General features: G+C 54.1%; 1 protein-coding gene across 9 annotated transcripts in view; it reads right to left on the bottom strand.

Annotated features, from left to right (window-relative positions):
• Nucleotides 1–787: 787 nt before the first annotated feature.
• Nucleotides 788–11,692, bottom strand: part of Znf395 (zinc finger protein 395) — a 53,409-nt gene continuing 42,504 nt past the window's right edge. For all 9 annotated transcript variants that reach the window (XM_087216750.1, XM_087216748.1, XM_021261332.2 and 6 more), the window contains 7 exons: nucleotides 10,780–10,889; nucleotides 7,617–7,855; nucleotides 7,197–7,297; nucleotides 6,261–6,561; nucleotides 4,717–4,809; nucleotides 3,785–3,888; nucleotides 788–3,511 (listed from right to left, as the gene is read on the bottom strand). In XM_087216750.1, coding sequence (XP_087072876.1) covers nucleotides 3,400–3,511; nucleotides 3,785–3,888; nucleotides 4,717–4,809; nucleotides 6,261–6,561; nucleotides 7,197–7,297; nucleotides 7,617–7,855; nucleotides 10,780–10,889 — 1,060 coding nt within the window. In that variant the 3' untranslated portion in view covers nucleotides 788–3,399. The remainder of the gene's footprint in view (nucleotides 3,512–3,784; nucleotides 3,889–4,716; nucleotides 4,810–6,260; nucleotides 6,562–7,196; nucleotides 7,298–7,616; nucleotides 7,856–10,779; nucleotides 10,890–11,692) is intronic.

Genomic DNA, 11,692 nt, shown 5'->3' with positions numbered 1-11,692 from the left:
CCACGGCGCATGGGACACACGTTCAGAACCCCTTCTCTACATAGAGGCCCAGGCTTGGAGATGTGTGGGTGTCCTCAAAGGTCCATGTGTTGGAGGAAGGGACCTCGGAGTGGCAGGGGGAAGGGGGAGATCCTTAGGTCACGGAGGGTGTGCCCTGGGGAGGGAGGGAAGGACCCCCGACTCTGTGGTGTCCTGTCTTCCCATGTGATTTCTCCCTCCCAGCACAGCCATCTGCCATGTGGGGTTACAGCCAAGGGGCCCTGGCTATGCCATGCTGTTTGGACATTCAGCCTCTAAAACCCTGAGCTAAACACACCTCTTTCCTTTATAAAGCTAGCCTGCCTCGGGTATTTTGGTATAAAACAAAAATCTGACTAATACAGACTGATGTCTTTTCTCCTACATCCCTAATCCACTCCCTCAACAGACCCAGTAATATGGTCAAGAAGATCCTGCCCTTTGTCAACAGATGCGATGAAAACAGTCATGGCTTGGGACACAATCCTGGTACTGTTTCCTCCTGGCTCGTGACCCTGGGCAAGTTATTCAACCTCTGTGCCTCACTCTCCTCATCTGTAAAATGGGAACAGTAATGACTCCCTCCTAGGGTCACTACACAGGTAACCCACCCAGGCACTTGGTTTGGGCCCTGGTCAATGTCATCTCCTGTTAGCAGAAGCAAACAGATGGGCACAGCTTATCTAGAGTGTGATGCGTGACCAGCTGCTCTACACCTAGGACAATGAGCATTTCATTCATTCCAAGAATGGGGGAAGATGAGCACATGTTAAGCCAGACAATGTACCACTTTATTCCTTATAAAATATATTTCATATCGTTGGTGTAAAAACATTACATTTCACATTTTTAAAAAATTTTTAACAGTAAAAATAATACTTGGAAAATGGCTGAAGGGAAAGAAAAGAAGCCAATAAGACAAATTCACAGATGGGATTCAGCTCCCTCCAATTTTTTTTTTTTTTTTTTTTTTGCCCCTGCTAAAGTCAGAACCTGGATGACCAGAAAGTAACAGGACAGATCTTTCTTCCAACAAATCAGTTTCCACACCCAAATTAACATTGTCTTCCAAGAAGTTCTCATTGTGACCACGTGGCCGTGCCTCACGACACTGTCTGAAGTCACCAAATTGCTTTCAGAGCCAGCTTAAAATTCACATTAAGTCCAAACTAAGTTACCTGCGTCCTTTTGGTCTGTACCTGAGACTTCCCCTGACCACGGCGCAATTCTCTGCATCGTGCATGGTGCGGATTTCACCTCCCAGGCGCAGCCTCCGCTCTGACGGGAACTCCAAGAAACCATCTAATAAGCAGACGCCTTGGATAAGCAGTTTCCCAAGATAGCAGCCTTGCAGATGGATCCTGCTGCACCTGCAACATCATCCTCCCGTCACATCTGACGCCCAGGGAGGGGCAGGGGCTGGGAAGCAGGGAGATGCACAGATGGAAAACTGCACGCCATCACCAGGTCAGCTCACAAACTACCCCAGCTCTGAGAAGGGACTCACGGAGCCAGACCAAGGACAGACCATGTGTCAGGAACCCACACGGCAGCAACAAGACAGCAAGAGGGACAGAGCGAGGCAGGCAGGAAAGACCGAACAGAAACAAAACCCCTCCACTGTTAAAGCGTCCCATCAAGCCCTTCCTTCTCTCTTCCCTTTCTGTTCTGCACACCAATGGCATGAGGAGTCTGCCTCGTGTGGAGAAAAATCCTTGCATCAGCTACACCTGCACGGTCCATGTTGCTGCAGCTAGGAAGGGAGGAAGGGGCCTCCAGGGAAGGGTCCCCATGTCAAGACACTCCCTCCCCAGGAAGATCTGGAGATGGGCCTGTCGCTGGCTCCTAATTCTCCACGAAGGACAAAAGAGGAGCCATGGGCCACCTCTAGCTGGCCAAGCGACAAGCGTCCATATCCATTTCTCCCAAGTTACAGAAATATATTCCCACCAGAGACACTCACGCATAAGCGTACCTGTCCCTTCTGCCACCGGCCAGCCCTCTACACCCTTCACAAAATCACATCCCTAGGCTGAGGGGGGTGCAGGTTTTACCACACCTGCATCATTTCCCACGTGATATCATCCAGGGAGCCTTGGTGATCAGGTGTTTTCACCTGGGACCGAGAGACCGGTCTGGATAACAGCCAAGGTGGGCACTGCTGCTCAGTCCCAGAGAAGGTGATGCATGGACACAGTAAGCCCAGGGTGGTCGAGTTCAGGCCCTGAGGCATCCCCGGCTGAGTCAGGGCCCTGCCACTCAGTTCTTAGTCATCCCTAGCTGACAAGGACCTAACTCCCTAGCTCTCCATCCTTGGCAAGAACAGCTTTGCACACTGACCCCAACTCCACCCGTCCCCCTGAATATCTGCTCTCTACAAGCACCAAAGGCTGAAACACCAGCTGCTATTCAACCCCACACCTCCCTCCCGAGGTCCTCAGTCTGAGCATCATGCCCGGAAGGAGTCCACCCTCCTCAACCCGCCTTCCACCAGAAGCGGAAAGGGGGAGATCCCTGGGACCGCCCCCACGAACACACTGTCTCAGAACACACTGGCCGAGAGGACAAAGTGTTCTGGCCTGTCCTCCCACCATGAGGGAAGAGACTGCAGGAGGGGTCTCTCCCGGAACAGCAGCATGTCCCCCAACACCGAAACCCTCTCTCCCTTCCTCCAGGAGACAAAGCACACTCAAGGGAGTGCCAAACGCACTTTTCCAAAAGCAAGTTCTTATTAGCCTTTTGGCTCAGCTAGCTGCGGACAGTCTTCACAAATCTCTAAAAGCTTGAGCTTTGAGAAGAAGCCATAGAACAGACAGCTGTCACAAAGGTCTTCCTTTCCCTTCCAGAAGCTGCTCAGATGGGCCAGAGGGCCCCCTGGGAGGCCAGCCAGACGCTTGCTGTCCCACCCACCCGAAGTCCTCCCTCCAGTGAGAAGCTGCCTTTGTTTTAAGGGAGTTCGTCTTGCTCACAGTCCTTTCTGGAAGAGTTGAGAAAGCAAAGGATTCATCAATTCAGCAGGGAACATGACTTGCATGTGATGCTGTCCCCTCTGTGAGACAAACTCATCCCCTCCAGCCAGGGGAGGTGGGACAGGGATGTGGGAGAGGGAGGGGAAGAATTCTTTGGTCTCTGGTTCGCTGTAGAATAGCCTTGGTCAGTTTTGGCTCTCTCCTATTTTAGGGGAAAAAATATTTTCAGTTCTTTTTTTTAAAAAAATAAGATGCTCCCCCAAGGGGGAGAAAGTGTTTGAAGTGTTACACCTTTGCCAGATGGGCTGGTACTCCACGCTTTTGCCCGAATCTCCTTGGGTTCTGCTGTGGCCGGATCCCCATCGGCCTCACTGTCCCCAGCGGCCAGGTAGCCAGGTGGCCGGTGGCGGGCTCAGTCCAGGAAGCGCTGGCACGCCTTCTTCCACCGGCAGGCAGTGCACCACTGGTCCCGGTGCTCGATGCCATACACCTTGCGGCATTTCTTGGCCTCGCCACGGGCTTTCCTGCCAAGGGACAGGGACGAGGGTGGAGTCACACCCTGGTGGCCAAACACAGGGTGGGAAGAGCAAGCGAGGGGTGCAAGGGTGGCTCCTCGTGGAAGCCCATGGGTCCTGACACCAGACGCTCGGGGACATAAGCCCCCCTCAGTTGCCCTCCACCCACCGTCCCCTTGGGGACTGACCCTGGTGACTACACTGCGCTAGATCCAAGGCTCACACTACCAGTGGAAAAGGGGGACAGAAGCCAGAAGGGACACTGCCACCCAGACATCTTACCTGGTGCTGCTCTGGGCCCGGGATGGAGAGGTGACGACCAGGTGAGATTTCCCGGCAGGTGGTGGCTGCTGTGGCTCACTGAAGCTGAGTGAGCGGCTCCTGACCTGGGGGTGAGAAGCGGGGACGTAAGCATAGGCCATGAACCGGAGGGCACCTTCTGGGACAGTGGCCCATGCTCCCCAGCCCCTGTGCATCTTGCTGGGCCCAGAGCCAGCGCCAACACTGGGGGGAGGGTATTCCAGGCAGTGGGGGGTATCGGCGGCCAGGCCCAGGCAGGGGGCTGCAGAGTGGGGCGCGACCCTAAGCCACACTGGGGACCTGGCAGGGGTCAGAGCAGGACAGCCACCTGCGAGGCTGCTCTGCACAGGACTAAGATGCATGGAACGAAGGAGGCAATCACAGTGCCTCACTGGCACCTTCTGGCAACAGGTTTTGCAGTGCGTGACACCTCCGTGTGACACATATTTGAGACTAGAGCCCACCACATGTGGTTCCAATGACTTCCGGTTTGTTTCAGTTCAGGGTCAAGCACCCTAAGGTGCCAGTCCAACATGGCCTGGAGATGTGTGATGCAGCCCTCAGAGACACCAAGTGCTCCTCTCCCCTGCCCTGCTACTTCCTCTCCAGCTGCCCCACGTTCTTTGCTTCTTGCTCCTCTTGGCACCAGACTCTTAACAGGCACCCAGGGATGCACAGGGGTGAGCAGGGAACTGACCTCAGCCTCGCCCTGAGATTTTCCAGGTGAGAAACCCACTTGCCCCAGACTCCTCCGGGAGTGCCCTCCTCCCAGCTCAGACAGCACTGGGGATTCAAGGGATGGGGACACGAAGGGATCCTCATAGTCTGCGGGCTGGAGGCCTGGCAACCACACCATCAGTGTGCCAAGGGGACGCCCTCCAGCCAGGGGATGAGTGCTGGAGGGGCACACTCACCGGAGAGAGCGGGGAGGCAGTGGCGGGGGCAGCAGCCCAGCTGATGCTGGTGTAGATGTGGGGGGACACGGGGATCTGGAAGGACGGCAGAGCCTGTGGAGAAAAGAGCGTGCCAGCCGGGCTCCGGCTTGGGAAGCGCCCGTCTGCCCGGGGCCTGTAACTTCACATTCTGCAGGGAAACACAGCTGTGCCTAAGTGAGGCGACCAGAAAGCACCGGGTGCCCCAGAGCCATCGTCCCAGGAGCGACCTCAGAGCGTCCAGCTCTTCCCGGCCATCTCCCACACCCGTCTCACTGCCACCCTCCCCGTGACTCGGTCCTCACAGCGCGGTGGCTTCTGGGTGAGATCATGGCACACGTGGCTCCCAAAAGAAGCCCAGACACCTGAGTCTGGGTGGCCCTGCCAAAACACACAGCCACAGCACCGCCGGCCGGCGGCTCACGGGGCTCCTGCTCAGGTCTATTGTAAAATGCCAGCCACACTACACAGGCCCAACAGGGTCACCTCGGGCTGGTCCTGGGCCAAACCATGAGTGACTAAGTGGCCACTCACTCCACTGAGGAGGCAGCTCGGCCACTCTGATTGAAAACACCACTTTTTAATTACTAACTTGCAAACTGGCCCAGAGTCCAAAAGCAAAACCAAGCTGGAGGCACGAAAAGGTTTTAAAACCAGCTCGCAGGAAGCTGCACAGTACCCACCACATGCAGTGAAGACCATCCTGAAAGTCATCCCCTGTGACGTTCCCCAAACACACCAATGCACTACTGTGGTCTCGCCTGTACCCACAATGCTTCTCGTGCCTCTGTAAGACTATACTTTGACTATTTACTATAATTCATCAAAGCTATATACTCGATTCTCTCTCTACACCACGCACTCCACAAGGGCAGGGACTATGGTTATTTTATATGCAGCTTCCCTGGCCCAATGCTGGCCACACAGTTGGTATTCAAAACTGGGTTGTTTCATGAACACAGCTGTAGGAACTAAGATTTACCGTAGGAAGGCCAACTTCACTACTCCATTGTCTTTTTTTTTTCTAACTGAAGATTGAACCCAGGGCATTCTCACGGAGCTACATCCCCAGCCCTCTCTATTGGTTTTGTTTTGGGGGTTTTTTTTTTGCTACTGGGGATTAAACACATAACCTTGCACTTGCAAGGCAGGCATGGCACCACTGAACTACATCCCCAGTCTCCCAGCCCTTTTTATTTTGAGACAGGGTCTCACTAAGTTGCTCGGGCTAGACTAGAACTCGTAATCCTCCTGCCTCAGCCTCAGAGAGTGCTGGGATTACAACCTTGCACCAGCACGCCAGTGAGGTAACAGGTCCCCGGCCCAGATCCATCAACCTGGTTACTTAGGGATTCAGCTAGATCGCTCAGAGCCGCTCAGGAGAGCTGCACTTCCCCTTCTCTGTTAAAGTAAGATCAGCACTTAGGGCAAAAGCCTCTGCCTGCAGCCAGTGGTCAGGGTCCTGTGACCCTGCTGGTTGGGGACCCGTTATGCCAAGGCTGGGCCCACAGTGCCCACACTCCTACCTGGTATGCATGGTCAGCCTGAATATGCCAGAAGGAGCTGGGAGCTGACTTGCTGAGCGCAGCCGACGGCAGGGAAGACTCCAGCACAGGGTGTTTGGAGCCAGAGCACTGGGCTTTGGGCAGAGGCAGAGGGAGGGCAGCGAGGGGCGGGCTGGTCACGCGGGCAGCAGGGGCTGGCTCAGCAGTGGGGGTCCCCGGGGCAGAGGGGCCAGCCGTGGCCACGGCAGGGTCTTCCTTCATCTGCACCTCTGTGTAGTAGAAATCCTCCTCCCTCTTGAACTGGTCGGAGTCCACAGAGTCCCTGCATGGAAGGGAGAGATTGCCAGCATCAAGGCCGTGCTGCCGAAACCATAGTGCAAGAGGGAAGCACGCGTGGGGACGGCGCCCAGGAGAACGCCCAGGAGGCCGCTCCCGACGGGTGCCGAGGGATTACGAGCTGCCACACAGCGGGAGCTGTGCTTCCTGGCGCAGCAGCCTGTCCTCTCTCAACACCAGCACTGAGCCCCGTCTCAGGCCCGCTGGGGTCCCTCCTCTGTTCAAGGCTGTGAGTCACTTCCTGCCACAGCAGCCAGCTCTGCACAGACCCAGGCCCAAGCCCGGCATCAGTGCCAGTGGAGACCCGGGGAACACAACGGAAGTCACCACTCCGCGTCCTGGCCATGGAATCACAACAGTGATTGGACCAAACTCCCCCACTTCTGCCCACAACGGAAACATCTCGCTTCCTACACGGCATGAAGTCACATCTGCCAGACAAACCCCCTCCCCAATAGCTGCATCAGCTTGAACCCACCGCCCAGGGCCTCCCCACTCAGGGAGCAGCAGCTGAGGTACAGGGGGCCATGTCAGCAAATCAGCCCTGGGCTGCAGGCCTGGGGAAGGAGCGGGGAAGGAACCTTCACACGGCACCTGGAAGCACCCTGAGCTCATACCTACCCCAGGTGCAGGGCTTTGACGTGTCGCTTGATGCCCACGATGGAGCGCAGGACTTTGCCACAGTTGGGCCACAGGCACTTGTACACCACCTTCACGGAGTTCTAGGGGAGAGAGGAGTCGGGCAACTGGAGTGCGTTCTCCTCCCAACCCTCACACCCGCACCCAGTGGGGACTTTGGCCCGCTACTGTCCTCAGACCCCACAGAAGGCACCAGGGCAGGGCTCTCTGGGAGCAGAGATGGCGGCCAGGGGTCCCGGGAGTTGGCCCCGGTGGCACAGCAGTATGACCCCGCCTCAGCTTCTCACGCACTGGCCCATGCGAGGGGGTGGGGAGGAAGGCAGGGCCTGGGGGTTGGATTGCAAATTCAAGCCCAGCCTGGGCAGCCTCCCGAGGCCCCGTCTCACAATAAAAACCACATACCTTCCTTTTGCGTGGGGCTGGTTCATCCAACAGGAAGGGGTCAGGATCAGTCTCAAAGCCATGGTCAGTTTGGGGAGAACCGAAGGCGTCCCCCAAGTACTTGGGGCTGGCCTGCGGGTGCGGGGGCGAGGGCGTGGAGACGCCACTGCTGCCGCTCCAGTGGCCGCTAGTGGTGCTGCTGCCACTGTCAGACACATCCCCACTCTCCTTCCAGGGGTCGCCACAGGCCACGCGGGAAGCTGTCCCGACGGAGAGAAGACAGAGGACACTCATGGGCTTGTCCCCAGGTGGCAGTTCTACCACAGCCACATCGGTCACCCCACTAACATGCTGGCTGCAGCAGCATCTTGGAAAGGACCGACAGACGGGCAGCAGGGTTATGCCTCACTGCATAATGTTAGATCAGAATCTGGGCAGAATCCCAGCACTCTGGGAGGCAGAAGCAGGAGGACTGAAAGCTCGAGCACAGCCTGGACAATTTAGCAACTTAGCGAAACCCTGACTCAAAATAAAAAAGGGATGGGGAGTAGCTCAGCTCAGCTCAGCACAAAAGCCCTAGGCTAAATCCTCAGTACCAAAAAGAAAAATTGAGGAGCCTCTCGTGCCTCCAGCCTGTGTTGAAGCTCCTGGAGGGAGCACTTCTCAGGGCTGGTGGCAGCTAGATAGCCTCAAGAGGATGGCATTGGCAGCCACCCCAAGCCAGGGGGTCTAGGCAGGAAGAGCCCAGGCAGTGTGTGGGATTTTCAGGATTTTGGTTGAGGACTGAACCCCAGGGCTCACACATGTTATGCAAGTGCTCTGCCACCAAGTTCTATCCTGAGCCCTGAATTTCAGCTTTTAAACTACCTGTCTGCAGGCTGCTTCGGGCTCATCCCAGACTCCTTCATGCCTGGGTCACAAATCCAGGTGAAGTGACGGTATAAGAGAATCTCAAATTCTATACGTGGAAGTAGCAAGAAAGAGGGGAAAAACCCAAATGTTCCTAAAAGCCCCAGTCCCTCTATAGGATTCAAGAGAGGTCTCTAAACTCTGGGTTCCCAGATAGACAGCCACACCCCCAGTGGCCAGAGTAAAAATCTGACCGCCTGTCTCTCATCTCACTCAATACTCCGAGCGGCCCTCTCCTTGTTTCCAATCCATGCTCTCTTCAATCTCCATCCTAGCAGATTAGCTACACTGGGGCTAAAAACAGGGTAGACATCCAACAGGCCCACAGAGGTCCACTCAGGACACCGGAGAGGGACGGAGGGCAGAGAGAAGACGACATCCAGGATCACCAGGGCCCTGGGAACGAAGGCCTGGTCAACCAGAAGCCCTGCCGCAGGGCAACCACTTCCACTGACCAGTGCACCAAAACCAGCAAGCCAAGGACGCAAGATGGAAAACCAAGCCGGAAGTCAGTACTGTGAACTCATCTGTAAGTCAGTGAAATGCAGGTGACTCCATCTACGATCAGAGGTTCCTCTAGGACACAGACCACAGCTAAATATCCTAGATCCTGAGAACAAAGTACTCTGCAAATGTATAGCAGTGAGAGTTTATAAACAAGCCTTTAAGAGTTGTTTATAATCCCTGTGCGTGCACACATACACACACTCACATGCACGCACTGTACCACCCTAACACACAGGTCAAGGGGAGTAAGTGGCTTTTACGCAGACAGCATTCATGATTACAGCCAGGTTATCTGTCTGTCTGTCTGTTTGTTTGTTTGAGGCAGGGTCTCATTATGTAGCCCAGGCTGGTCTCAAACCCAGGGTGATCCTCCTGCCTCAGCCTCCCTAGTGCTGGAGTTACAGGCATGTACCATTATGCCAAGCTATTAGAGAAAGGTTGTTATGTAGACCTCACTCTGCAGAACACTTCAAATAATTAGCCGCCAAGGAAGCCTTATGTTTCCACTGACGTCAACCATAAAATCAGAAATATATTGTAAGGAAAAAGAAAACTTTAGCAAGGAAAACTTGTCAACAAGGACTGAATTGCTTGGCACAATCACATATGTCTGTAATCCCAGCTACTCAGAAGGCTGAAGCAGGAGGATTGCAGGTTCAACCCCAGCCTAGGCAACTTAGACCCTGTCTCAAAATAAACACTTAAAAGGCCTAGAGATGTAGCTCAGTGGGAGTTCCCTTGGGTTCGAGGCATAGTACTGCCCCAAAGAGAGGGGACTGAAGGCACCAGGACTGTGGCTTAGCATCCTGAGACACTCATGGGTTAGCATCCAAGGATGTGTGTATACAGCACCCCTTATGAGGACTGGACTCGTTCATTTTCTCTCCTGGGTCTATTAACCCAATCTCCTGGATCTCCTAACCTTGCAGAACTTCCTGAGAAATTAAAATCGATTACCCTCTTCTGGGGGTCGGGTCGGGGCGGGGGGGTCGGGGCGGGGCGGGGGGGTGGGGGGCACACACCAATACAGCAGGCATGCCATACAAGTCTTCACCACTAGGTGTCGTCAGAGCGCAGTTTTTACATTTCCTTTATTCATTTTCTATCTGGGGAGATCACTTATGGGGACACTTGTAAAGGACACTTTCCTCCTGGTTTGCAATCAGAGCTAACTCCATATTCTCCTACAGGTTTTTCAGTAGTTTGCAATTCATTTAGGACACACAAACAAGAAAGTTCTTCCCTGGGAGTAAGGCAGGCCGGCTCTGTAAGAAATTTCCAAAAACACCTTCAGGTTCATTCCCAGTCTTGTCAAACGACGGACACCCAGCGATCCTCCTTCCCCCATATGACTGCCTAAAGGTTTGGGGCACCACCAGTAGAATTTGTTTTAACATGGATTTGAAGTCACACCCTCGGTTTTTATTAAGCAGTTAGATTTGAGGGTTCTGCTGAGTGGCTGCAGGTTTCAGGGCTGTAGGCCCCACAAGTGGATGAGGCTGCTCTCTTGTCGCCTTATTTAGGCTCCCAGAGTGCCACACTTCCCCACTCCCAGGGAAGAACTCACTCAAGGGGCCAGTTTAGCACAGGGCGGAGCCCAAGCATTTCCACAATGCACCAGGATGCTTCTCCCCAGATGGGGAAACTGAGGGAAAAGGGCAAACATCTCTGACACAATGGCACTGGAAGAGCCTCCAGAAATCCTAGTGTCGAACCGACTTTGGCATCAGCTGCTCAAAGCAGAGGGGGTCAGGCCCCACTTGCTCACCAGAGAAGTTGGCTTCAGCTCCCGGAGGACTCTGTACAACTGGGCTGCAGGACAGGGATGTCAGCACCATAGCCGCCATCATCTCGTCCATTTCCACTGCATCCGACTTCCTGGATTCAAACGGGAGGGGGGAAGCTTACTTCCTGGGCTGGCTGGTCCATGGTCCCCTCACCACAAGCCAACTTCCGGTTGTTCTCCCGGGCCCATCTTACACTTCTGTGCTTTGCCCTCAGAGTCCCAATCCGATCGGGCAGCACATGCTCAGGTAACAGGAGGAAGCGAACCTGCAGGGCTCACCTCCTTCTAAGTGGAAAAGGCTTGCTTGCATGATGTTTAGAATACTAGTAAGCTACAGCAGGAGCAGGTGGGTCCCCCACTTACACTAGGCTGGCACCCCCAAGGAGCCACCTCCTCCCCTGACTTCACGTCTAACTCTACAGCTTAAAATGGAACATTTTATTTGGGGGAGGAGAGAAGAGTCAAAACAATAAAGGATGGGAAGAAACGATGTCCACTGGAATCTCAAAGCACTACAATCACCTCTTCTTTTTTTCATGTTTATTAGCACACGGTTCCTACACATGATAATTACCCTTACCCTCAACCTCAACATGTCTGAATTCTTTTAACTTCCCCTACTCTCCTTTCTCCACCCTCCATCCCTAAATCCTCCTCCCAACTGCAAAGGATCTATCTCCCTCTTTCCTATTATCTAGCTTTTATTTTGCTCTTTAAATTATTCATATTTTGAGTTTCTCATATATAAGAGACACCATGTGATATTTAAGCTCCTGTGTCTGATTTACGTCACTTAACATTATGGTCTCCAGGTGCATCCATTTTTAAATCACCTCCTCTCCTTGTCTTATGCTAAAATTTAAGAGGAAATAATAACACTAATCACTTTCTTCCT

Source organism: Heterocephalus glaber, unplaced genomic scaffold (genome assembly GCF_053883595.1).
Source record: "Heterocephalus glaber isolate CG9 unplaced genomic scaffold, H.glaber_assembly_v1.0 deba00001460, whole genome shotgun sequence".
In the NCBI taxonomy this organism is placed as follows: Eukaryota; Metazoa; Chordata; class Mammalia; order Rodentia; family Bathyergidae; genus Heterocephalus; species Heterocephalus glaber.
This window is presented reverse-complemented; position numbering and strand designations above follow the sequence as displayed.